Source organism: Rhipicephalus sanguineus, chromosome 2, assembly GCF_013339695.2.
Source record: "Rhipicephalus sanguineus isolate Rsan-2018 chromosome 2, BIME_Rsan_1.4, whole genome shotgun sequence".
Lineage (NCBI taxonomy): Eukaryota > Metazoa > Arthropoda > Arachnida > Ixodida > Ixodidae > Rhipicephalus > Rhipicephalus sanguineus.
The window spans coordinates 63,622,494-63,650,019 of record NC_051177.1 but is presented as its reverse complement, the minus strand read 5'-3'; the positions used below and the strand labels follow the sequence as shown (position 1 = coordinate 63,650,019).

At 46.6% G+C, this 27,526-nt stretch overlaps 3 protein-coding genes across 3 annotated transcripts in view; all 3 read right to left on the bottom strand.

Moving 5' to 3' along the window:
• The window catches only part of LOC119383109 (pyrroline-5-carboxylate reductase 3), a 600,945-nt gene that overhangs the window by 267,881 nt on the left and 305,538 nt on the right, over positions 1 to 27,526 (bottom strand). The gene's annotated exons all lie outside the window — the stretch shown is intronic.
• On the bottom strand, positions 485 to 11,287 carry LOC119381636 (uncharacterized). The gene is made up of 10 exons (XM_037649408.1): positions 11,248 to 11,287; positions 10,052 to 10,202; positions 8,490 to 8,641; positions 7,085 to 7,340; positions 6,192 to 6,367; positions 5,663 to 5,754; positions 4,962 to 5,059; positions 4,288 to 4,348; positions 1,249 to 1,318; positions 485 to 576 (listed from the first exon to the last, which is right to left on the bottom strand). The coding sequence occupies exons 1-10, from the start codon at positions 11,285 to 11,287 to the stop codon at positions 485 to 487; spliced, it is 1,188 nt and encodes a 395-aa protein (XP_037505336.1).
• LOC119381635 (uncharacterized) lies at positions 16,744 to 25,790 on the bottom strand. Its single transcript, XM_037649407.2, has 7 exons — positions 25,680 to 25,790; positions 25,286 to 25,373; positions 20,398 to 20,443; positions 20,284 to 20,315; positions 19,561 to 19,633; positions 18,995 to 19,183; positions 16,744 to 17,088 (listed from the first exon to the last, which is right to left on the bottom strand). Exons 1-7 carry the CDS (start codon positions 25,753 to 25,755, stop codon positions 16,792 to 16,794), a joined length of 801 nt encoding a protein of 266 aa, XP_037505335.2. The 5' UTR covers positions 25,756 to 25,790; the 3' UTR covers positions 16,744 to 16,791.

Sequence of the window (27,526 nt, the reverse complement as noted above, 5' to 3'; positions counted from 1 at the left end):
GTGCCAAAGGTTCGCTAAGAAATGCTTCCCATTCAAAACTGAATCACACCTTCCTGCGGAAGCTCATGAGTTAGGGTCACAGGGTGAAGGCGTTCATTGAAAATAGCCAGTGTTTTACGAATAAAAGAGTCAAAAAGGACTTCATCACTATTTAATAAAATAAGGAAGTCATCAGCAAATCTGAATACTTTCACAATTCGCGATTTGGTGAGCTTAGAAGCCACGATCTTGTCAAGATATGACAGTAGCAAATCACTTAATCACTGTTCTGTTCTTTCGCGCTGTTCTGATTCTGATGAGTGCATATCTGCTTACCCAGCACATTTAAGCACGAAAATTACAGTTCGCAGCGACTAACATGCAGTAGCAAGGTAACATGCTTATTTCACATTTTCGACGACTCACCGTTTGGAATACAAGCTATTTTGCTTGTATTGCAAGAATCAGTCATTGCAATGCAGATCACAAAATGAGATAAACGTGTTCATATTTTCACTTTTCCTTCAGCCCACTTCACCCAGTAGTGCTCCTGACGAACAACGTCTTTCTTTCCTAGATCACGTGCTGATTTACAACCTGGAAAGATGTAGCGGCTTTTAATTAGCAACGTAGCGAACAATGACGCATCAAAAATTCCAATACATCTTACAGATGTAGGTTTTGTTCCATTTTGATACACAGTGTTGAGTTTCTAACAAACATTTGATACTCAGAAGCGAGTGCAGTGTCGACGTGGTGTCTTCTTGTTCGCATTCGTCTGTTAACCGCGTTAAACGCATTCAACGTGAACCCAAAACATCCATGCACTGAGACATACTGAATAGCTCGACGTACCTTGCCCTGAGGTATCGATCGAACACCCGTCTGTGTAAAAATATACGAGGTTTCGCGACTGTCACAACTGTCACTACTCTCACTTTCACGACTGTCCCTATGATGAGCAACCAGTTACACTGACGGCATTAGTTGGAGTTTTGTCCGCCTAAAGCTTTAAGGCTAAGAATCATTGTTGCTGATTTCTAAATTAAATTAAGCAAGTAAATCAGAAAAATACATTGAGAACAAGAACACGACACTAGTGGCGAGCCCCAAGAAAGCAAAGCTGCGCAAAAGCCCTGCAATAGCATTTTTTTTTCGTGATGACAAGGGGCCGAGTCAAACATAAGAAAAGGGCGACAGCCAGTTCAGTGCTTACACACAGGCTATAGATTGCTGCAGTCAAGCAGTCATGTCGGCATTGACACTCACCAATGAGTGCCATGGCCCTCATAAGTTCTGTCCTGAGGACATCCAGCATCATCCGGACACCTTGTCTACCCTGTACATAAAAGTAACGTCCGATGAAATGTGGTAGTTGAGGCAGCCGCGTTATTGTATGGTTCCAGTCGAGAGTGCAGATTTCATGAGTGTAACGATAACATAAATGAGCTTCTTTCTGTCTTTGTATCCTTCTTTAGGAGCTTAGTTGTAGTTGTGTAGCACTCAAGACTGTTGGATGCATCTGCAGTCTGTGGAAAGGTTGCCCCATAAGATTACACTGTCAATATGGCCAGATAGTGCTATGGCATGGCAGGATCATAACCCATGCCATATCCCTGGTAAACTACTGGCATACACAGCTCAACACACTTGTCTGGAACGCTGGAGCAGTGCGTTCCGAACTGTACCGCTGACGTCTATAGATAACACACAACATAAAAACACATACATCAGCATGTGCGGCTACCACTGATGCATGCTCAAGTGTTGGCTATCTCAAACCACCCACAAGCATCCTCTCGGTAGGCTCCGCCTGTGCTGTCCGGATTGCGCCTCTCCAGCGTCCCAGACCAGCGTGCTAAGCTCGGTATAAATCAAAACATCATTAGAACGGTTTGCATCTGGGATAGCTGGTGATCTTGCATGTTAAGTGGTTGCAGCAAAAATTAGACGCACGGACGAAGGAAAGAAACACTAACACACTGCTGTGTGTGTTCGTGTTTCAGCAGTGCGTTCATGTTTCTTTTAGGGGTGTGCGAATATTCGCAATTTCGAATATTTTTCGAATAGTTTTTGCTATTCGATTCGATTCGCACTGAAGTTTTACTATTCGAACTATTCGAACTTCCCAAAAACAAATACAGTCAACGCCCAATTGAAAATGACCCCTTTAGATTTTTAATATGCTTCACTACATTACATTTTTGTATTGCGGCAAAGCTGCCTTTCAAGCTCCGTAACAGTCGAACTTTGCCAAAAGACAACGTTCGATTGAAAGTGGTCCCTAGAATTTTAGTATGCTTAACCTCATCACAACCCTGTACTGCGGCAAAGCTGCCTTTCAAGCTCTGTTATGGTCGAACTTTGCCAAGACCCAACGTTCAATTGAAAGTGGTACCTAGATTTTTAATATGCTTCACCTCATCACACTTTGGTATTGCGGCAAAGCTGTCTTTCAAGCTCCGTTATGGTCGAATTTTGTCAAGACACGGTCAACGTCCGATTGGAAGTGGTCCCTAGATTTTCAATATGCTTCACCTTATCACACCTCGGTATTGCGGCAAAGCTGCCTTTCAAGCTCTGCTACGGTCGCAAATGTATTAACTCAAGAAAACGCTGGTTCCAACTTGGAGATGGAAGATGTGAAAGAGGTGGGGGCTCAATTAATGCTGTTTTCGACCTGAAATTTTAGCAGGAAGTCCGAAAAACCAGAAGCCGAAGCTCTTTAGCATCCAAAATTTCAGATGTTCTTATATATCGACGTCTACGAGGCAGATTTGGAACTCCGGACTTCCCTTGTCCGCCACATCAGTTGGGCTTCCACAGAAGTTCCACAGAAAGAGGAGGAGAGGCTGAGGAAATGGCATCTTTCCCTATCACGTGTAAAGTGTTGTTGGCAACACTTTGGTTGCACCAAATCATGTAAATAAATACAATTCGGCCTCTATATTGCCTCATTCTTGATAAGACAACTATGAAACACCACCCCGCCAGTGCTTCATCAACCTAGCGAAAAGAAACACTTTCATGTTGCTATCTCATAAGAGTATGCTTAGGAATCCTCTCTAACTTTTTTTCTGCGATTTCGCTTCGAAGTATTCGAAAAATATTCGAAAAATATTCGATTCGATTCGCACTCACACTTCAATATTCGAATTCGCTTCGCACCAAAAATTTTGCTATTCGCACAGCTCTAGTTTCTTTCCTTCGTCCTTGCGTCTAATTTTTGCTGCAACCACTCAACATGCAAAACATCGTATGTGTTAAGTAATAAAAAAAAAATGAAGGTCGAATTCCCTGATAAATACATTGTTCTAGCATAGCTACCATATTCATAAGTACGCATCTTTCCTTCATGTCTATGCTTCGCTGGCGGCGCTGAGTCGTCACAGGGTCATCACTTCACGTCTGCACAGCATTTATACTCTGAAGACTTACTCTTAACCCAGACAAGTGCATTCGCACAGTGTACTACATGACCCATTGTGCAATGCACTGTGATACGTTGTGTGTGATGTAGAGAGATATGTTACAGTTGCCATATATTCTGTGCACGTGATAGGTAATGTAACGAATCTCTCCTCTATGTTTCCCCTTTCCCAAATAAGCAGGCAGGCCTTGTGCCCTTTTAGGTGGCAGTTGTCAGCCTGTTTCCTCCCTATTTCCTCTGTGTCTTCGTGTTTTCTATGTATTCAAACCAGAGTAATTAATTAATTAACTAATTAGTGAATATTTAGGATGATTACCCAAAACCGCCTGATGGGCAGCAAGACGGCTGCTGAAGATGCTTGGACTGTTTATCAGGGTCGCTTAAAAATCAAAACTCATCCAATATAATTTGTGGACTCCAAGATCGCGGGCATGTAGAGACATCAAACCGGCGTGTCCTTCCATTTATGTGAAAAATGTTTCTTTGTGACAGCGGGTATAGCGTCGAGCACGCCACTTGGCCACCGACAATCACGGAGCTCAGCTATCCTAAAGTAGGTTATCGGCAGGCCCTTTACATTTCAGTATTATCCACAAAGCAGGACACTCGTACCATTCGCTTTCTAATGGGGTCTACCTGATAACTATAATACGAAATATTCACTCCGTTCTGTATACAAACTTACCTCAACACCAAGGTCTAACACACAGTCATTTGGTTTGACTCTGTGCAACCTCATCAGCCACCGTTTTGTTTGCGCAATCATCCTGACAACGGGAAATGAGATAAGGTATGACGAAGGAAGACTGATGCGATCTTCGATTCAATGTTCGAAGTCATTCAGGCCTAACTGACCCATTCTCACGCGACATACTTACGTCATAGCTGAGAGCCCAAATCACCGGTCTGCCCACGAATACAGCTTTTGTGCCAAGTGCATTGACCCAGAAGTGAGAGCGAAAATTTCCCCAACACTTCCTCGCCAACTTGAGACACTGTACCATCGATCATCTTTGACTGAACGTGGCATACACGAACAGTTATTTGTACCGCATAGGGCGCACCACTAGTCCCTGCTGTGATAACTGTGGCAGCATAGAGACAGTAGAGCACATATTACTGGACTGCTCCGCGTACCGCGATGACAGAGCATTGTTTGAGAGACAAATGGACATGATTTGTCACGATCAGTTAACGTTGCCCAACATATTAGGCCCAGCGCCCGGCCCTTCTAAACAGCGACGGGTTTTACAGTCCCTGTTTAATTACTTGTCAAACATTGGCCTAGTAGGAAAGCTTTAATGATCGCATTGATTATTTCATACAGCAAAGGCTTCACTTACCTGACCCACTCGTTGTAAATATTTCTATCAGGTTCACTTGCGCATTTCATTTTTTTATATTCTTTCTTTTTATTATTATTTCCTTCCCTCTCTTCTTTAGTCTGTCAATCCCCTTCCCCATCCCTACACAGAGTAGCATGCCAGCGGTTATATACTGACGCCGGCAAAAATCTGTTTTTCCAATAAAGAGTCTCTCTCTTTCTCTCGCGAGTGCCTTGATGACGTCAGTTCCCGTGCGCACGCCGCCGTCCACATAGACTTCCGCTCGGTCACCCACGGCAGCCACGATCTCCGGCAGCGCCTCGATCTGCACGGCGTGAGCATTGCTCTACTATACGCTACGTTGGCAGCAGGGCACGTGTCGCACGCGTACGATATACCACTAAAGAAGGCATTTAAGATTGATTGATTGATTGATTGATTGATTGATTGATTGATTGATTGATTGATTGATTGATTGATTGATTGATTGATTGATTGATTGATTGATTGATTGATTGATTGATTGATTGATTGATTGATTGATTGATTGATTGATTGATTGATTGGTGAAATTGTAGAGGTTAGGGAAGTCGGACGTTGTGAGATGAGGCCGAGGGAGGTAACGCTTCCTACGTGAAGGTAAATGAGGAACATGCGATGTTTTTGCGTATGTGCATAAAAGTCCCTCATATGACATGTTTTATGATCTTTGTGTCTGACGTTTTGAAGGTCACTGGCAGGAAGCCTCTCGAGTTCATATGTACGTCGAAGCCCACCCGTAACTGACCTCCGTCTCAAAGGGTTGCTGTTGCTTGCTGTAGCTAAACTCAACGACTAGGAACTGGCTGATTGAAAACATGTTTTGTTGTCATTTTCAACAAGTGTGTCGCTACGCCAGCCTTATCAATACTGTAACACCGTCCCTCACCGTGGCCGGCGTTCCGTCCAGCTGGCGACCCCCGTGGTTCGACACGGTGACCGCGGCTGCACCCACTTCCACCGCCGTGGCGGCATCCTCGGCTGCGACAGAGCACGTTATTAAGGCGAAAAACTCAACTGCTTCCTCAGAAGCTGGCCTTGCAAAATGTGGCGTGCGATACAAAAACCCACGTGTCTTTAGCAAGTTTAATAAAAAAACAAGTTGAAAATCAGGGTGCGAGCCGGAATCGAGCCCAGATATTCTGTGTAGCAGTCGAGTATTCTACCCCAGAGCGACGCCAGTGCCTGAAGCCGCTTTGGAAAAGGACACTATAAAGTCGTCATCTCTGTCAAGGAGGCACGTTAACTGATGCAATATTGCGTGGCAGCTCCTACATTAATCCAGCACTGCGTGCAACGCGCCCCCGAATTCAATGCTCTTCTATGCGGAGCCTCCGCTCGTGAACTGTATCTGTTAAACTGTCTACTGTGCGAATAAACGCACTTCCGCTCGAGACTCCAGACGCAGCAAGACTCACCAGTTAGTATTCCTTTGAGGATAACTGGTAGCTTCGACACACTCCTGAGCCAAGCGACGTCCTTCCATGACAACGAAGGGTCCAAGAAGTCATTCATGTACTTGGTCAGGCCGCAACCTTTCATGCGCTCGAAACGAACGTCGTGTGCTCCTCCTAAATGCTGTAAATTTGCGAGCCTGAAATGTAGCTGTCGTGCGAAATAGGAAAAAAATCATGTTTTTACAACGGTTCCCTCCGCTGCTTCTATTAGAAACATACTCCCGCCTGATGTCTGAAAAGTGTTCTTAGCTGCCTGCGTAAGCCAAAGAAAATACATTAAATTCGTAGCACTAGCAGCTGCTTCTAATTTGGAAGCCCAAAACCAGAGCCATACTCTTATGCTTCTAAAATGCTAATGCACATCTAAAGTTCGGTGCACACTTGATGTGTAATTCAGGAAGCATTAAACAAAATTAGACAATTAGTTCAAAATAACCGAACTCCTCTCTCTTCTATTTTTTTATTTCCCTAGCTCCTTCCACGTGGGGCTGAGTCATGCTCCCTTATAGGCCCAAGGATAAGTGCCACCTTGCTTTTCCTAACAACTGGAGGCGAAATGCTAGAGTCCCGTGTACTGCGCAATGTCAGTGACAGCTGAGAACCCCGGGTGGTCGAAATTACCCAAAGCCTTCAACTACAGAGTATCTGAAAGCGGGTGTGGGTTTGGGACGTTAAACCCGACAAACCAACCTTTTCCTAACAACAACCACTCCCTTTCCATGCTGGCACTGATGGTGCACGACCACAGTAAGTGTCTCTCATAAACATCTACAGTCTTCAGGACCCCTCTGGGCAATAAAGTTTTACCGCCATCACCACCCTACCCCACATCCCCCTGAACGAATTGTACTCACGAGATTCCTGGGGGCGTGATGAAGAGGTGGCGCTCATCTACGATCCTCCGTCCCCAGGTGGGCGCATCCAGCGTCATCACGAAGGCGTTGATGCCAGCGTGCTGGGCGCGCTTGATAATCTCAAACGTAACGGTCCTGTTCTTGAACGCGTACAACTCCTGCCAGAAAATGCCCTGCGGTGCATTCGGCCGCACTTTCTCCAGCGGAATGGAGCTCATTGCGCTCAGGATCATCACAGTGCCCTCCTTTTGTGAAGCTGCGAGCAAGAGGTTCCATCGGGCACTGCAAGTTCTCCAAGGCATCCACACCTCTATCATTCTGTCACTAATACTGCACTTACAATTACAATCCTCACATTTATAAAGGTGCTGGAATGCTTTACCCAGTATAATTCTGACTGATTAATTTGTCGTTGCTTCATTTCTAGTTCTTGCTGTAATTAGCTCTGAAGGCCTGATCATTTAGCGAGTTTTCTACTTGTACCAGTTGAGCATTATTTTGCTCTAACGTATGCTCTTTACAAAATACAAGTGCGTAAAGGCACTGAGGCCATAAGCAGACTGTGCCGCGTGCAGTATTTTTGTCACAGGTACCATGCATTATGATTGCTATGTAAGTCTAGATTGCTAACCAGTTTGTATGTCTTCGGTTTGTCTGGATGGTAGGAAACAGTAATGAGTCATATGACACCTTGGTCTCCAGGAGCACGAGGCTTAAACGAGTTTCATGTGCACTCAAATGTCTTCAAATGAAAAAAAGAAAGAAAACTAAAATGAAAACAGGCGTGCCCTAAGATGGTCATTAGTCATATTTGTCTTGTATAATATTGTCTGTACTGTCATGTTGGTGTGACCAGTTCCCTGTATAACAGTGACCCGAGAAACTCGAGGTGCCTCACATTTCGGTGGTTACATCGACGACACGCCACTTACACCCTTACCCCCTTCTCCCCCCCCCCGTTCCACTCCCCCTATGTGCAAGCATTACTGGAATTTCTCACACTGCCTCCAAACCACAGTTGCGGTGAAATTAGCTATCGGAAGCATCAGCCGCGTCCAAGAACCCGAATGCCTTCATCAGCTGGTTAACCTCAAATACTAGTCATGCTCCAAGGAACTCACTGAGTCGCTAGAAAAATACGTACAAGCAGTCATGTTGCTTATTTATATCGCACGAGATTAGTCGTGCGAGTAACAGTTACACAAACGGGGTTGTCTATTGTTCTTTATGAAAAAACCTATCAAGACATTGCTCCTCAGGACTCATGGGCAAAAGCACATGATTGATATTTGTGCATTTCTATACCTTTCTTTAGTGGTGGTGTGATTTCATGTGTCGTTATATGGGTATGTAGTAGCTCTCTTACGTTGCTAATTGTTGAGATGAAGTGATGTCCCCTACTCACCTACAGCCGTAGCGATCTCTCCTTCACGATTCGCCATCATCTGCAAATCTGTGGGCCCAATGCCTACGGGCATGCTCACCGGCTGCTCCAGCAGTGTAGTATTGATGCTCCGTTTGTCCACTGGTACCAGGACGCTGGGACGCAGTCGGAGCCTGGACAAAGCAACGCAAGAGAAACAAAGAAAAATAATCGACAGATCCCACGTACTCTGGGAATCGATGTTATGCAAAGCATGCAGCAGGAATGGTGGCTGTGGCGGAATTTCTAGATTGAGATAAATGTCACGAAATGACGCTAGGTATTTGAACAAATGTTGAAGAGTCGCATATGTGTTATATAACCGATTGTTTACAGCTGCGTAAAGATGCCAGCGGCAACATGGTTATTACAAACACGACGAGTGGTAAGCTGATATGTAGTGTCCGTTGTGACGGAGAACGCACGCACGTTACACGAAGCCGTGTGCATGAGTGAAAGGAGTTCTTGACAGTTCTTGAACCAGGTCATCATCACCGTGATCAGTGAGCACCAGCAGCTGGACAGGACTTGTTATCGGATCCATTCGTGATCACGGCGACGAGGGGTCTATGTGCGCAAAGTTAGGAACTGGGCTACTTGCTTTTGCATGAATAAAGAACTGCGCTACAGTTACGGGGTCAAAAGAAGTTAGGGAGGACACACGTTACGAAGTAGACACGACAATCAGGTCTATGTGTAGGGAAGTATGAGGTATACTACAGCTGTTGGAAATCGTGGATGCCTCTTACGAAGAAACGATCTATGATGCCTCCTGTCCTGGACGTGGGAGCGCGGTCTTGTGATGCCCTGGAAACATCGAAAACGTATTTCATGTAGTGTAAGAACCACGCGTTGTTGGGTTTTATAAATCAATGTTGAAGTAACCGGAAACGATAAGGGACGTGCTCCTATCTGGTGAGGTTCACGCCGTCGAGGCTGCGAGAGCGTCGAGGCTGCGAGACCACCAACGTCACTTCTGTTCATCTTGGCCACCTTGGCCAGGGCATCCCTAAGTACCTGCTCGTTCTTGTAGGCAGTTATGTTATCGCATGCGGGATGCCATAAAACGCCGTCAGCATCGTCGAGGCAATGTGCGTTATAGCGGTCGACGTCCGCATTGCTGTAGTATAGCCGTATGCCGTCACAACACTTAGTAAGGGCTTCTTCACTGGTCACAAAGCGACTCTCAATCAATCTGACGTCATCCTCGGTTAGAATGAGTCCACCGCCCAGCTGGATCAATTTCTATCCCCTGGAGTTGCTTAACGTGCACGTAACTGTATGTATGAGGGCATTGCACCCTATTTAATGCTCCTGTTATGGCCGGGAATCGAATCCACGCCCTCGAGTTTAGCAGCGTGACACATTAGTTGCTAAGTTGCCACGACGGGTAATACCACACCTAAGCAGCTCATCACAACTCCGCTTCATGACTACAACGTGGACACAGACGAGGCCTCAAAAGTTGTTACGACAACGACACAAAAAAAAACCAGAGAGATAGCAGAAGAACGCTTCGCATTGAATGAGCTCTTCCTACTCACCTTTTGAAGGCCGCCACATTTTCACGTAAAGTTTGCTCTTGGTCAGCCCTGCTTTCGTAGTAAGAACGTACCACCGGGTGCAACTTGCGCAAGCCCAGGAGCCGGAAGTCATTCACGGTCACCGCTTTATACCTTCCACGGTGCTCTCGCTCTGTGCAGCGAAACAAAAGTACACCACAAGGCTCCAGTGACTGTCGGAGAGAAACTCTCACGCCCACATACACATTACAGCGGCATCATACGCTACGGTGGTGCGGTGCCATGCATCACAAATGGACGCAGAAATTTTCGCATTTTCTTCTATTTTTAATACAAAAAACGTATGCGGTTGCACACAACGTGAAAGCTGTAGGAAATACGGAGAAGTGATTCGCTTGTCCTTCAGCGACGCTCACGTTCACGGGTAAGCATGCGCTGGCGTTCCAAACGTGCAGCCTCCTCTGCGTCCAAGGCGGGAAAGGAAACCTTGATGTGGGATGCAGTGGTGACCTATCCCCTCCTCTTTTCCGTCCTCTTCACCTGCACATCACTCTTCCTCACCTTCACTTCCTTTTCCCACCCCTTGCTATAGTGTACTAAACATGGCTATGATATGCTTTACCCTCTCCCCTTTTCTTTCCTCCTCACCCTCACATCTCTCCTCCTCACCCCCACTTTCCTTTCCCGCCCCCTCAATACACGATAAGATACATGGATATGCTTTACAAGGCTACACATGTGAATAAAATATTTCACAAAAGATTCACAAAAGAGACCAAGATTGCGTCCCTTCTCCGTCTGTTGCCCTTACACGGAAAGAAATTCCTTTTCTCGGATGCTAAGTGCGAGTGTGCTAATGGCGGAACTGGTAGTGGGGACGTGTCGCTTTGCTGTTTCTGTGACGTCACATATCTGTTTCTATTTATTGCTTGTCAAGCGATAATAAATTCAGTCTTTTGTCGGCACTGTGTACGTGTGCTCGTTTTCGTTGTCCCGTCTTGGCGCGCTGTTTTCACGCTCCGTACGTACCAACTGGCCCGGCTACAGTCAGTGTTGCAGTTGATTTATCCAACCCATCATATATACGCAAACGACTTGGTTTGGTCCGGTATTCCACGGGCACCTGAAATTTTCAATGACCAGCTCGATAGCAGGTATCTCACGCCGTCACCAGTCTTTTTTATATTATATCTGTCGATTTTTCCAACAGCCCCAACCTGTTTCGTCTATCACAGAACTGCGGCCAGTACGGGTCATGGCCGGCGCTACAACTACATTTTTAAAGACGATAGTCTTTCTTGGGGAACTTAAACGCAGAAATTTTGGTCTGTCTTTCTGTCTGTCTGTCTGTCTTTCTGTTTGTCGGCACGTCACTCTATCCAGCCACCCGGCCAAAGTTGAACCACTTGCCCAAGGGCCAGCCATCTTGAACGGCTGACTAGGTTCATACTTGTGTCCCTTGTTGATCAAAAAGCAAACGTTACGCATATCTGAGACGCAACATCACTAGGTAAGTATTAGGTGGTGTGTTCCTTTAATAGAAAATACATAGATACGTAATTCTAGAGACGATAGTTTCTTAAGCTGCGCTGAAAATGCGACTGCGCTGAAACTTGCCTTCCTCCGTGCCCTCTGCACGAGCTCATTGTTGTGTTTCGGTTTCGATTCAGTATTGCACTGTACGAATGCCATGGGGCGCCGCTCTGGCATTCCTATTTTACCCAGGCGATGAGTAAATAAAAGAGTGTGTGGAGAGTACTCGTTGAGTGCGGACGTTTCTTCTGCTTCAGCGCTTCGCCCCAAACCGCGTGTTCGGGCTGGCTGGCGTCCCCGCCGGTCGCGTTGGTCACCGCCGGTCTTCGCCTGCTGCTGCGCCGGGACTACCAGCCCGCAACACAGCACTCATGTTTCCCGACGTATTACCAGATGGCGTCCATATTTCACGCAGCGCCTCTTCTATCGTCTTTAGACGACATTTGCAGCGAAGCACGCAGATACACGGCCATTTTTTTGTGTTGGTCATCACTGGGCTTTCTTTTTTTCTTCTAGTACGTTCGGTAACCAGTGACCTCGTGCAATCCATACTGCAACAGTTTTTTTTCGCTGGCCTTGTTCGTCATAAATCTATTCTTCTCTTCAACCACTATCTGTCACTCCACTGTTCCTCACAGAAGCACGAAAGCCTGTGCTATTAGCTTTCGATTGCTGAGCCCTCTGACAAGCTGGAATGTCCGTGTCGACGATAGCAGTGCCCAAACAGAAGGCAAACAACACAGCTGAAAACGTCGCCATGAATGTCGGCGTGCTTTCTTCCTCTCTTTCGCGGCTGATTTTTATGTCGACTCAGAAAGCAAAGAGGGAGAACGTACCACACCTGTGCGACTTTGTCGATTGTCGCGGAAGCACTTAGGTATGCGTGAAAAAGCGCTAAGAATATTGCTCCAGAAATATCCGCGGGCTTTTTTGTGAACAGCGCATGTGGTAGTACTTGTAAACACCTGCGCTTACTGTGCACGAAACGATGAGCCGAAAGTTCGCTTCGGCCAACGGCCACTTCATGCCATATATATGCTGGCTCCCGGTAATTCTCGGTAGGCCCAGGTAGGGCATAATCCTACCGATAAAAACCGGGAGCAGAAAAGTACTGATTTGAATCTATCTATCTATCTATCTATCTATCTATCTATCTATCTATCTATCTATCTATCTATCTATCTATCTATCTATCTATCTATCTATCTATCTATCTATCTATCTATCTATCTATGTTTCTTTCTCTTTCTCTCTCGCCATTTCTCTATTTATCCATCTACCTTTCCTTCCCTCTCCCTCTCTCCTAAAGCGTTTTTGTGTTATTTGCAGTGTTTCGTTATAACTTATGCGTTCGCGTTGCCACATGATTGTTAGTGGATTTATTCTCATTCATTACTTTCTTTATTCGGCTGTTTTCATGTCCTTGCCTTGTATTTGTTTATATCTAGCGTCGTCTTTCATTATGAATTAATAACAAATTGAGACTGAAGCGCGAACATGAGCACATGGCATGCGGCACCATATTCGCAAAAGCTCACTAAGCTAAAGCTGAATATATTGCCACGCGCGCTTCTTTTAGAGAGAGAAATGTTTTAACGCTTCTTTTGTTGTTTTTATGTAACTAGTCCGTTGCACGCGTAGCCGCTGCCTTGTGTAAGCCGCGCCCTAACGTCTGGGAACCTTCCAGATTATTTTAGAATCTCCTTATAGGCTTGAGCGCGCAAACGCGAACAGTTGAGATTATTCTGGAACTAACGCGGCCACCAGCGATAAGGCTGGAATGTTCGATGCCGCAGGTATAAATGCCGACGCGCCTTACTGCAGATCAGATTACTCGACGACCGACGCTGTGCTCATCGCTATCAGTGCACCGCTTGAACTGCTTGTACTTCGCTTATTTCATTTTCCGGGCACAGGTTCACCCAAATAAAGAGTTTTCATCTTGATCACGTCGACTGCTGCCTTCGTCAACGTCACGACCCCGTGATATCTGGTTCGTTCATGTTCCGGACGCCCCCATCAAGCCGTGAACCCAGCCCAAGTCGCCAAGGAGAACCCGACATCATCAAGAAGAATCGAGCTAGCCGCAGGCTACAAGGACTGCCACCACAATACGGACCCCTGCCTGATAAGCCAAGCACCACTACGACGAAGACGACAGGCACAACGACGGCCACTGTGTCACCTCGAAGAGTCATCATGGATCAGTCCAGGGAACCGCCGACTTTTCACGGTTCACTATGTGAAGACCTGGAAAGCTGGTTGGAAAGATACGACCTGGTTGCCCAATTCAGTAACTGGGACTGCGACGAGAAGCTTCGCCAAGTATACCTTGCCCTTGAATATGGAGCCGGGACCTTGTTCGAGAACAGAGAGGCCACCCTTACAACCTGGGACCTATATCGCGCCGCATTTCTCGGAACCTTCCAAGCGTCGTGCGTAAGGAAAGGGCCGAAACGCTCCCAAACGAGAACGTCGGGATGTACACCGAAGAAATTAGCCGCCTGTTCCGCCACGCCGACCCCGCCATATCTGAGGAGAAGAAACTCCGGTTCCTAATGCGAGAAGTCAAGCAAGAGTTGTTCGCGGGACTTCTTCGCAACCCACCCAAGACTGTCAACGAATTCCTTACAGAGACTACGACAATAGAAAAGGTGCTTGAGATGCGGACAATGTAGTACAACCGCCGCTCAACGACGACCAACTACGCCGAAGCTCAAGCCCTCAGCACCGACGACATGCGCGAGGCCATCCGAGCGGTCGTGCGTGAAGTGCTGCGAAAGATGTTTCCGGAATCGCAGCCTCGAGTGGACTCGATAACCGACATTGTTCGTGAAAAATTCGGCAGATCCCATTTACCGTGGGAGTCGATGTTATGCGAAGCATGCGGAGGGTGGGTGACTGCGGCGTAACTTTTTTTACTTAGCGACACGTTACAAAATGATGCTAGAGATTTGTATAAATTTTATACGCACACACACACACACACACACACACACACACACACACACACACACACACACACACACACACACATATATATATATATATATATATATATATATATATATATATATATATATATATATATATATATATATATATATATATATATATATATATATATATATATATATATATATATATATATATATTGAAAAGCCGCATATGTGTTATACAACCAGTTGTTTACGGTTGGGTAACGCTGCCAATGGCAACGTATTTCTTCTTTTCTTCTGGTATTACCAACACCAGAAGCGGTAAGCTGATATGTAGTGCTTATACGTGTCCCGAGAACGCACGCACGTTTCACGAACCCGTGTGCATGTGTGCAAGAAGTTCTTGACAGTTCTTGAATAGGGCATCATCACCGTGATCAGTGAGCACCAGCAGCTGGTCATGACTTGTTATAGGATCCGGTCGGGATCGTGGTGACGAGGGGTCCATGTGTAGTGAAGTATGTGGTATAGTAGAGCTGTTGGAATTCGTGGATGCCTCGGTCATTTCGTCGACAAATTGCCTGTCGACAGAGCCGGCGACATGTCGGAACCTGAAGCCCCCCTTGGCGTTGGTGAGGTATAGGCCGTCGAGGCTGCTAGGCCTGGATAGTGCTACGTAGACCAGCATCAGTGGATAGTGTTTGTCGTATTCGTAGACTACCTGGGCGTATGTGGCCTACGTAGCCTAGTCTACAAAGCGGCTGTCAATCAATCTGGCATCATCCTCGGTCAGCATGAGGCCATCGCCCAGCCTCGAAACAAATGAAGAGGACACTGCGTCGTTCTGGTGGACGAAGTGCACATTACGGTGCGGTGATGTGGATATCACATGTAACTTTCGTTAATGTATTCCTCCGGGGTCGAGCAATGCTTCAGTATAGCTTGCTGAATCATAGAAATACAAACATAATGTTTATTAGACTGCTATAAAAGCGGAACCAACGCTGGAACTACAGACGTTAATCTGATATGACGCCTGTATCGTAGGAGTACACATCGTAGGAGTATCATGTAGTGTTTATTGCTTTCTTGTAAAATTAGATAGCCAGCACCACAACCAGAATTCACGTTGCACCGATATTACGCCTGCGTAGCCTGTTTTTCCAAACCAGTTTATAGACCTGGCGTGGCTCAGTGGTAGAATACCTGATTGCCACGCAGAATGCTTGGGTTCGATTCCTACTGGGATCCCAATTTTCATTCTTTCCATTCGTTGAGTCAACGCTGCCGATGTTGGTTTTCCTTAACGCTCTAGCATTTAAGTTACTAATGTCTGTTCTCGCCGTTCCTGGGTAGATATAAACTGTCAATCACCTGTGGCGCATACCCGTACACCGCGGCCCGTGGTAAACGGGTATGTGCCCCACGTGTCTAGTGGAAAGGGTTTGACGATGTACGCGACAGGATTTTAAGGTTATTCATGTCATGACCCGGCAGTCATATTCGTCAAATCCTCTTACCCTCCCATGCAAATTTTGGTCTACACCAAGTTAAGGAGGCGATCATGAGAGCACCCAGACGTAGGCGGCTAGATAGATAGATAGATAGATAGATACGTAGATAGAAACGCTAAAAGTGCCAGAGGTTCGCTAAGAAATGCTTCGCATTTAAAAGCCCAGTAGTCGTTGGGAAATCCCGAGTCACCGCAGCCTCATCCGGAAGCGTGAGGTACGTTGTATGTATGTATGGATGGATGGACGGATGGACGGATGGATGTCCTACTTGAGCTAATTATTAAAATATATGCTGGTAAAATGTAATGATTCGTTCCATTCTATTGTATTCTTCTTTTGTCATCAGCCGTCTACGGCCGCTCAATCCACCGATAACGTGAGATAAGCACCGATGAAGCAGTTCAGGATAGTAATTCGAATGAAATCGTTTCTTTGCCCCAGTTACGGACTAAATGATCAATATTTTTGGGAAAAGCTTTTTCTTTTTGAAATTCTCATGGTTATATATTGACGCAAATCCCATTACGACAATGGACGTTTCCTGATGTCGTTTCCAGACTCGATGACGCACTCGATCTCTTGAACATGTAGCCTCGCCCCACGTGAAACTGAGTATGTTTATTCGCGTTAGAGATCGCACACTAGTGTTGTTCTATGCAGTTCATAGGAAACGAAAAAATAAAGTCTGTAAGCTTGTTTCCTTTTTTATATTTTCTTTTATCACGACATGACTTGCCCTTATGGCATAATAATACTTTGTATGCACTAAAGCTTCTTAATCATGCAGACCACGCTCCTCGACGTACTGCCCACGTAATCCAGGCAGCAGGGTGGACCTCACGTCCAGTGACTTGAAGTCGAGATGACGCTGACGTTCGTGTCGTCCGAAAAGAGATCCGGTCACGTGATCATGGTTACTCCACACATTTTGCTCGGGACGACTATAGGGTACTTGGGGAACAGAAATGCGGGAGCGGAAGTAGCCTCCCCGGTGTCTGATTGGCAGGTCAGGGCAGTTGTCGAGCGTTCTCCTTCCCTTGTAGGCACCGGTGAGGTCTGGTAACTCGTGTACCTGTACAAGGAAGTGTCCGTTTAGGAAACGTCCTCCAACAACGAACTTACGAATATGTACAAAGATGACAGGAGATTTTACTCTCTACCGTACAGCAACCTCACGTGAGCGCAGGCCACTATTCTCCGCCAAATTCAAACTAACACCCTTACCTCTCCACTAACACCCTCACCTTTAACTAACACCCAACCTCTCCACCTGTGAAGATCGCATAGCGATCTTCACAGGTGGAGAGGTTGACTCAGTGTGCAAAAACTGCGATAAAAATGCCATAGCAAACCAAAATCACATCCTCTGGGAATGTGAAGGTTTTCCCCCAACCAGAGAGCTTCTGCCAGCTCCATCAGAAACGACATGGGAGACCTTAATACGGTCCCCCGACGAAAAACTGCAAAACGCAATTATTGCCCGGACGGAAGAGATCGGCGCAGACGAGCGGCCGGCTCAGAACCCCTGAAATTTCTTGTTAATAAAGTTGTATCCTCCTCAAACACAATCGCACATCGAGTCTGTGACGTCTTTACATCCTGCAAAGATCACCTTTTAAGCGATGCTTTTATAACTCAAAGATTTCGGTGGCGGCGTCCACAAAAAACGCGGCGCCGGTGAGCGGACAGAAATGCGGCCCTGTACGGTGCACCGGCCACGTTTGTATTTGTATGCGCCGTTTCCCAATAACTGAAGCTCTCTCGATCGTCGCCTTGTCGGCGATCAAGCGTTTCCGATATAGCGATCTGATCTTTTATCGAGATCACTTGTCATTTCAGGTTGCCACATTTCATTGTTAGCTGGATATGAACGCATGTCCTTTTTATTCCACTTTCATGACCTTAAAGGGAAGTCAAAGGCCCCACGTTAAGCTTTTTTTTTTGTCAAGTTAAAGTCGATAGATCAGTGTGCGAATGCCTATTTCGTATATAAGCTCCACGCCTGTCTAACTTCATTGGTTGTCTATGGCTGACCACGTTCGTAGCTATAATTTTGTTATAGTATTGTCACTCCGAGCCTAGTGAGACCACAGGACAACTAGGCGAGTTGAATAGCGTTGGCGAGTTGGTGCGGCATTATACAGATGCATACGTATGTCAGTGCAAAGCAGATTAGGACAGGGATAGCTCTCTTGGTTTCGCTTTTCGGTTCTCTTTGTTTTAGTAGAAATTCAAAGGAATCTATATTTCACAACAACAGCGACATTGCTTTATAATGATGTTGAACGGTAGTGCTTGAACGAATACAAAAGACGAGACGAAGACCGGACATGCGCTGTACTGTCACAGCAGTTATGAGAACAGCGCATGTCATGTCTTCATCTCGTTCTCTGTATTCGTTCTAGCGCTACTGTTTTATATCATTATGAACACAAACGAACTCACCTACCTATCTGTTATTCTGCAATGCGAGACATTGGTGTTTTCAAAGGAATATGTCCTTCAGGAGCGCAAGAGCCTCCGGCCTAGCTCTCTCCAACAGTGTAAATTTTTGTGCCATATTGACCCTAGACATAATTCAAAGCGCACAAAGTGACTACCTCGGTAGCTAGGGATAGTTTACTATCGGCTATAAAAGTTAAGATGGCGTACACAAGCAGCCTCCTCTATCGACTTGCGAAAACTGTGGCTCTGTGGAAAAGATGAAACACACTCCGGTAGACTTTATAGAGCGTACAGCGATGAAAGAGTCATAAGACATGCCACATGTGGCAACGATATGTCAGGCCCCTTTCATACCAAGCCACGCATTAGGTCCATTACATCCTATCAATGCAACGGTCAGCACTCGATTTTATGTTTGGCTACCTTAATTGTAACGGCTTTTTGCCACCTGTAGCAGTCATTCCGATTATGCTGATTGTGCAAAACTCCAGCAATGAATTGCAAGACTCCTTAAGCAGGCATAGTTCGCGTACTCCGTATTTCTCGTCTTGATGGCGGCCTCCTCGTCGTCTCGACAAGCGGCGCCGCGAGGTGGCGAAAGGTCTTCGCCAGAGCAGCCGGACGGCCCGCACCAGAGTCTCGAACATTCCGAAGAGCACGAAGAAGGACACGCCTAGGTACATGCCGTTGATTCCGCCGATGCTGCTCACCACTCGGCCTCCCTGCGCCCGCAGACAGGTACACAGACGCTGTCCAACTATATATACAACCCATACAATTTCAAGATGGAGGCCGACAGATAGAAACGCATTGTGGGATAAAAGTTTGATGATGAGGAATAAGGATGGCCGATGATTCAATAGGTGGCTGACCCATGAGGGTGGTGGTTATGGCTAGGCGGAAAAATTTAGTATTGCTGGTACTTAGCGGACTCGCAAGACGAGGGGACAAAGAGTCATGGAATTACACGGATTCATTTGGCAGAAAGTAACGCGCCCTTGTAATCGGTTCGTTGTTTGTCCCTTGTGTTAAGGAGTGCACCAAGTACCAGTACGGCGGGCGTACTTTTTGTCGAAATCGCAGCACGTTGGGCACTCACGTTATATTTCGGCACGGAAGTGACCTTGAGGTAGGTGTCTCTAGCGAAGTAGATTCCAATGCGAGCCAAGGCCCTGTAGGGAGGACAAGGGGCACGCATTGCCGTCACAGCACGATTTCAGTTCTCGACAGAGTCACCACGTACAGTTACGTGAATTGTCTCCTTTTCTTGTCACCCAGCGCCAAAACTTTCAGTTTTCGTCTCACGATCGACGAACGTAGAAGTTTTTGCGTCTATCCTGAGCTCAGTGTCACATTTGGCGCCAGCGCTCTTTGGCCTCCCAGGCGCCAGCTCTGAGTCATTCTACACGCATCTGTTATATAACGTGTGGTAGTGGTGATGGTGGTGGTAGTATTGCCACAGGCAAGGTTAGTCTGGACGACCTGGCCAGCAATTGCTCCGCCTGAGCGACTATTTCTCTTTCCTTTTTTCTTTACCAAAATAATTCGCGAACTTCATATTTCACTTTGTCTGAAAGTGACAAAAACATTGAATACAACATTCTGGAAGTCGACCTTGTCGAGTATACTTGTTTGATTCGTTTCGCAAAGTTAAGCTACTGGAACATCCCCAAATAGCTAGCACGCCTGCACTTTCGGTACGCTGGCTTTCAAGGTCACTAAAGGAACGGTGGTATTAGCACGTTTTGTAGTCAAGCGCATCCCTGTACCAGTTTTTTACCATTTCCAATTGCTTGTGAATGTGCCATCGAGGAACGCTTACCTTTTTCTCCCATCCGGTCCAGTGCCGAAAGACTGACATGAACAAAAAGAAGGAACAAGTAACCTTTACGACTTCGCGTTCACTCCTGAGCTCTTTGCGGGTCCCAATACTTACATCCGGCAACGCAGCTCGCGAGACCTCCCTGTGGTACTCGACATTCCTGAAAAATTAAGGAAACATGTACCAGACATTTTTGCCACTCACACGTTGGTAGAACGCCGAGCGCTAGGTTGATCATTTTGTGCGGCGCAATCTAAAACCTTGCTCAGCGCTGATAGAGCTGGCACTCCGTGCTACATGGTGCCGTGCACGGGCTACCAAGAGCTAGGCGAGGTTTGAAGACATCCTGGCAATTTTACGCTCGCACTGATGTTTCGAACTATTCCACTTAACCTGGACACCCATCGCATCTGTCGGCGCAGCCACGGCTGGGCTGCCAACCTACACGCGTTAGCGGCGCAGCTGACCAACCCATGCCGAGTGAACACTGGCTGCCAGTATGCGACAGGAACAAACTGGGGCTTATCCCAGTTGTTCTTTGGTTCCAGTTCCACCTAGAGTCCCTGGTAAAAGGTAACTGCACTCGCCCCTTACCTTCTCCAAGAAGCTATTAAATGCGAAGCATTTCTTAGCGTACCTTTGGCACTTTGAGCGTATCTATCTATCTATCTATCTAGCCGCCTACGTCTGGGAGTTCTACTGATCGCCTCCTTAACTTGGTGTAGACCAAAATTGGCATGGGAGGGTAAGAGGATTTGACGAATATGATTGTCGGGTCATGACATGAATAACGTGAAAATCCTATCGCGTACATCGTCAAACCGTTTCCACTAGACACGTGTGGCACATCCCCGTTTACCATGGGCCGTGGTGTACGGGTATGCGCCAGAGGTGATTGACAGTTTATATCTACCCAGGAACGGCGAGAACAGACATTGGTAACTTAAATGCTAGAGCGCTAAGGAAAACCAACATCGACAGCGTTGACTCGACGAATGGAAAGAATAAAAATTAGGATTCCAGCAGGAATCGAACCCAAGCAATCTGCGTGGCAATCAGGTATTCTACCACTGAGCCACACCTGGTCTATAAACTGGTTTGGAAAAACAGCCTACGCAGGCATAATATCGGTGCAACGTCAGTCGTGGTTGTGGTGCTTGCTATCTAATTTTACAAGAAAGCAATAAACACTACATGATACTCCTACGATAGAGGCGTCATATCAGATTAACGTCTGTGGTTCCAGTGTTCGCTCCACATTCATAGCAGTCTAATAAAAAAATTACACCATTTCCCACTAAAGGGGACCATGAGGCGATGCGAAGCCGGAGCACTTGCACGATCGCGTTCCGTTGGCGTTCGTTGGGCATGCTACCGACCTCGCGTCGTGGAACGCGAAGAGGAACGCTACGCGCGCCGTGTCTTCCCTCTAGCCTGGCCGTTAATTCTCACAGGTCGAGTGGGGAACGCGGTCGACAGGCGCGCGAGAGGGGGCCAGCGTAGGAGAGGAGAGAGAGGGGGAGGGGACGTGCATGTGCTGGCGCTCATCTCGGCGTTGCGCAGGAGAGAATTTCGGCATGTCTAGCCCGCGTTTCAGAGGAAGAGTGGAGAGGAGAAAGGGAGAGGGAGGGGAGGGTGAGGGGAGTGGAGAGGGGTAGTGGAGCGGAGGAGTGGAGAGGAGGTGTGTGGAGAGGGTATGCGCATGCGCAGTAAGGGTGGTCACGCCGCACACCACCACCACCACCGGTTTGAACTCCGCTATATGATGCTTCGCATCTAATTACGTTTGTATGCCTATGATTCAGCAAACTATATTAAAGCATTGCTCGACCCCACAGGAATACATTAACGAATGTTATATATGATATCCACATCACTGCACCCTAAAGTGCACTTCGTCCGCCAGAACGACGCAGTGTCCTCTTCATTTCTCACGAGGCTGGGCGATGGCCTCATGCTGACCGAGGATGATGCCATATCGATTGGCAGCCGCTTTGTAGACTAGGCTACGTAGGCCGCAAACGCCCAGGTAGTCTACGAATACGACAAGCACCATCCACTGATGTTGGTCTACGTAGCACTATCCAGGCCTACAAGCCTCGACGGCCTATACATCACCAACGCGAAGGGTGGCTTCAGGTTCCGACAGGTCGCCGGCTCTATCGAGAGGTAATTTGTCGAAGAAATGACCGAGGCATCCACGAATACCAACAGCTCTACTATACCACATACTTCACTACACATGGACCCCCCGTCACCACGATCACGACCGGATCCTATAACAAGTCATGACCAACTGCTGGTGCTCACTGATCACGGTGATGATGCCCTTGTTCAAGAACTGTCAAGAACTTCTTCCACACATGCACACGAATTCGTGAAACGTGCGTGCACTCTTGGGACACGTATAAACACTACATATCAGCTTACCGCTTCTGTTGGTAATACCCACGTTGCCATTGGCAGCGTTACCCAACCGTAAACAACTGGTTATATAACACATATGCGGCTCTTCAACATATATGTGTGCGTGTAAAATTTATACAAATCTCTAGCGTCATTTTGTAACGCGTCGCTGAGTAAAAAAATAACGCCACAGACTTCTTCCCGCCGAATGCTTCGCATAACATCGACTCCCACGGCACGTGGGATCTGCCGAATTTTTTTCAGTCTGTAGCCTGCTAGAGCGGTTGTAAAATTAACCAGACGATTTGGCAATGGGCTTAATGGAAGTAAGCTACACGGAAGGTCTAACTGCATACGATCCGCTCTCGTTATGTATCAGGGGCGGACTACGCGGTGCTATTTCGACAACGTTTATTCCTCCTCCTCCTTCTTTTCCAGATGTCAGTGATTTTATCCGGATATGAAGTTTTTTTCTGCGACAGCACTAAGATTAAACGACAGCACTTACATTAAACGTACCATCTTCGCAATAAATTAACAACAAAAGACATAACGTCGTTCGCTCCTGCTACAAAAAGAGAGCTGGAACAAGAGGTTAATCATGTTAACAGTACGGCTGGATGTAGGGAAAGGGCAGCGAGAAGAAAAAGGGAAAATAAAAGCTATCCGCACGCTGTACTTTTTCAATAAATTTGGTAGCTTTAAAAGAACACGCTAGCGCCTTCAAAGTAGTTCGGGCAGAAAATGGCCTAGTTTCTGTAAAGAGTTTATTGTCAATCTCGACGAGCATGGCGTTAGGTACCTTTGTGCACTGAAGCGACTACAATCGCAGATAAAGCGCGCAATCGTGTCTTTACACCGACAGACTCCACATTCTTGATTTCTGGTCATTCCTAAGACGTAGGAGTAGGCATAAGTAAACGCTACTTCAATCAGTAGACGACCGATCAAACTTGATCCGGGGAACAGTGCTGAAAAACAAAGACAATGCGGAGGCGCGAACAACACACCACAGGCAGCGCAATTTTTTTCTTCCTTGGATTGTTGTCTTTTTGTGTGCGTGTGCGCGTGTGTGTGCGTGTGTATGTGTGTATGTGTGCGTGTGTGTGTATGTGTGTGTGCGTGCGTGCGTGTGTGTGTGTGTGTTTGTGTGTGTGTGCGTGCGTGCGCGCGCGTGCGTGCGTGCGTGCGTGCGTGTGTGTGTGTGTGTGTGTGTGTGTGTGTGTGTGTGTGTGTGTGTGTGTGTGTGTGTGTGTGTGTGTGTGTGTGTGTGTGTGTGTGTGTGTGTGTGTGTGTGTGTGTGTGTGTGTGTGTGTGTGTGTGTGTGTGTGTGTGTGTGTGTGTGTGTGTGTGTGTGTGTGACGAGGGGCCGTTACGTATGTACTTGTAGACGTCTTTCGCCACATTAAAGTCAATTGATAGCAGCGCTACGTGTGGTGTGTTTTTTTCGTGCCTCTGCACTGTCTTCGTTTTTTTCCGCGCTGTTCCCAGGATCAAAACGCTGAACCAAGTAGCCGACACGTTTACCTTATTAGACAGACGAAAGGTGCCTCCCGTCGTGGTAGGCTGTTCGGAAAGCAGAGGTTTACATAGCAATTCGCATCAAGATGGCGCTGGTTTGTGAATTCGGCTGAATTCCATTGAACCAACATAAGATCACGGGCAAGTGCGCAGAGCCTTCACGATGCATCTGACGTTGACATTGGGACAGCAATCCAATTGGCGCTATCATGGGCAGACCGAGTTCCCGCTACAGAACGACAGAGGGTTGAGCTAGGTGGTAGGAATTCATCATGAATGAAAGTAAAGCGTGCGGTCACGTAAACGAAAGACAAAGATAGCACAAATGCGTGGTTCACTTCTCTTGCGCCCGTGTTTGCACGCCCCACCGTCTTTCATGATGAAGTCTGCTACAGTGCTGCCAACCGTTGCATTCAAAATACACATGCACAGACGCCACCACTAACAATTGATACACTACCTAAGTTCCCGATATCCATAGCCGAGCGACAGTAGTTGCTCTTGATGCGTCCATTAAGCAAGCACGGATGCGGGCTATTTCCGCAAGGGATGGTGGCAGCTTTATGGAAATTCTGTTACGTAAACCTGAGTATGGGGCGCCAACAGCCATACTCAGCTTATACATTCAAAAATTAAGGGAGGCATGGGAGGTCAGGACATCTGTACCACCCTCCCCCCCCCCCCCCCCCCCGGTGGAACTGTCCGTGCAATAAATGCACTATACCGCAGTGGGGAGAGTTCAAATCTGCCAGAGTCGACAAGCAAACAATCTCTTTCTTCTGTTGTAACGGCGTGTGCGAAGCTAAACACGAGAAGCTGGCCGGACGGCGTCCACTTGACGGTACCTATATACACCTCGTTGACGGTGACGACAAAGACCGACGGCGTAGCGGAAAAGGATCTACGCCAGATCTACGCCACATATCCATCGCCTCGTGTCTTCAAGGGAGTCGCTGTGAATTGCGACAGTTGATGTTACGTTACGCGCAATCTCGCGACTCTATAAAGCGAACTGCGGCGCAGTAAGAAACAACATGAAGCGTAGCGTATCTCCCGTGCGCGGTCGGCAACTCACACGCATGATCTGTGGCACTTGCAGTCATGCTCCACTGACTCCAGTCCCATGACGACCTTCACTTCCCTGATGCACTCCTCCCGCGACTCTGTGAGAGAGAGAGAGAGAGGGAAAAGGCGTCGTAATGATGTGTCTTAGTGACTAAGATACATACATACATACATACATACATACATACATACATACATACATACATACATACATACATACATACATACATACATACATACATACATACATACATACATACATACATACATACATACATACATACATACATACATACATACATACATACATACATACATACATACATACATACATAAAGTAAGATAAAGTCCCAAGGACTTTATCTCACAAAGGGATGCAGGATGTAGGATTGTGTCCGTTTCACCTTCGCAAATGGGGTATGCCTTGGCTCCCCGCCTGTTGGACGTGGTGGGCAGGTCGCGGTTCTCGCAGCCGCACATGCTACGCGTGTGGTCCTGTTCGCACAAGTACAGGCAGTCCTGCGCAACGCAGAGACAGCGGTTACGTCGAGACGTCAAAGACTGACCAGGGTGACGCCCTTTCTGGCACAATAAAAATGTTACTTAAATCCCCATCTTCTGAACGTGGTGAAAAAGGTAGCACGTCCTAAAAAAAATTCGGAAAAAAGTCGAGCATGAAGGAGACTATGTAGTGTTCTTCTGGTGTTTTCTTTTTTCCGTTTTTATCTCCGCTTCGCTTTTTGCGATTAATATAACCTGGCGCCAGGAAAGCTACATGTCAGTTAGCACGCAATTACCTACCATGATGCGCTTAATAACGAAGCACATCTGTTATTAAGGAGCACACAACGTGCTCACTCTGCGTCAGTTTTTTTTTAAGACCGATTATCGCATCGGGTATAGTTGAGTCAATGTCCGGTAAGGAGTAATCACGACAAGGCCACCTGGATAGTCCAGGGAATAGTTTACTGCATCGGAAGTCACTAGGCAGAAGTTGTGGCGATCGTTTCACTATATTCACTCAATAATAACGATAATAATGTCATTCAATAATATCGAGCCCCAATCAACGACAAAAACCTTGCCACAAAAATACCAAGTCATATGGGTAGATCGATACTACGAATACCGCGTTTTACAAATATTTTATTTTTAAAAGAAAGAATATAGAGATTTTCTTAGATCACTAGCGACCTTGCAACCCCATGCCATAATAGTGCATTTCAGAAATCTGCACCATGGTTCGTACTAAGCTTTCGCACTGAGTTTAAGTTACAATCCGTTAAGCGCAATTTCCCGAAAATTATCAATAATCATTTTCACGCTATTAGTTTATCGCACAAAGAATTGAAGACGTATTTCGTTAACCTCTAAACATATACAGTAAAAGCTACTTAATTCAGATTTCACGGGACCGGAGAAAATGTCCTAATTTACAGAATGCCGTATACTCGAAAGTATCAAGAAAACAATAGACAGATGTCTGTCACATCAATAAACATTCATTTTCTGATTGAATACGTAATCATGTGCTTAATTGGCATAAGAGAAGTGTAAAAGCCGCAGTTTTATTCATCCTGCGACTTCGTTTTCAATGCGACCACGGCTCTGCACCGTCCCCTTAATACGTACCGCCATCACCACCACGCGCACGTGACGACAGTTCTTTCTCAAGTAAAATGGCCAGCAACCGATAATTTGCCCATTGCGATGTAGCATACTACTTCTTTGCCAGCATGCCGACAGCGGCTCAAAACCTCTTATCTCCAACAGCTTCCGCCATCTTTGAGCTTTGTGACATGGCGTGCACATTGCATCAAGTTAAAACGAAGCTACTGAGTGCCTGATCCGCATGTGGACAAAAATCGTGGTCACTAACTGATGACGATAGCGATGCGGACAGCACCGCCTCGTTGTGACATTCTGTGAACACCGTCCTCGCACTTTCGCGCCGCGCATTTGCAGCGCTGCGCGCTCGGCGCGCTCCGAGGATCATCCGAACTAACCGGGTTGCGGCCAGATGTGACCGAATTAACGAGAGTTTGATGCCATTAAACAATGCATATGCTGGCCGGGACCAGGAAACACGTCTAAATTGTCCAATTTTTCGAATTAACGAGGGTCGAATCAACGAGCCTTTACCATATATTCATTTATAACGATGCATATAAAAGTGACCATGTTTTATGTTTTGTTGCTTCTCTATTTGTAAAAGAAAGCCTCCACGTTCTCTTTTAACACGAAAGTGTTT

Bases quoted from the DNA above. Each gene is read 5' to 3' on its own strand.
- LOC119381636 (XM_037649408.1), bottom strand. From the start codon at position 11,287: ATGACCCGTACTGGCCGCAGTTCTGTGATAGACGAAACAG. The intron at 10,203-11,247 runs GTTGGGGCTGTT...TTCGCTGCACAG, and splicing joins TTCTGTGATAGACGAAACAG to AGCGAGAGCACCGTGGAAGG. The intron at 7,341-8,489 runs GTGAGTAGGGGA...TCTTGCTCGCAG, and splicing joins AGAGATCGCTACGGCTGTAG to CTTCACAAAAGGAGGGCACT.
- LOC119381635 (XM_037649407.2), bottom strand. From the start codon at position 25,755: ATGTGCGGCTGCGAGAACCGCGACCTGCCCACCACGTCCAACAGGCGG. The intron at 19,634-20,283 runs GTAAGCGTTCCT...TCCTCCCTACAG, and splicing joins GGACCGGATGGGAGAAAAAG to GGCCTTGGCTCGCATTGGAA. The intron at 19,184-19,560 runs GTGAGTGCCCAA...CTGCGGGCGCAG, and splicing joins CTTCCGTGCCGAAATATAAC to GGAGGCCGAGTGGTGAGCAG.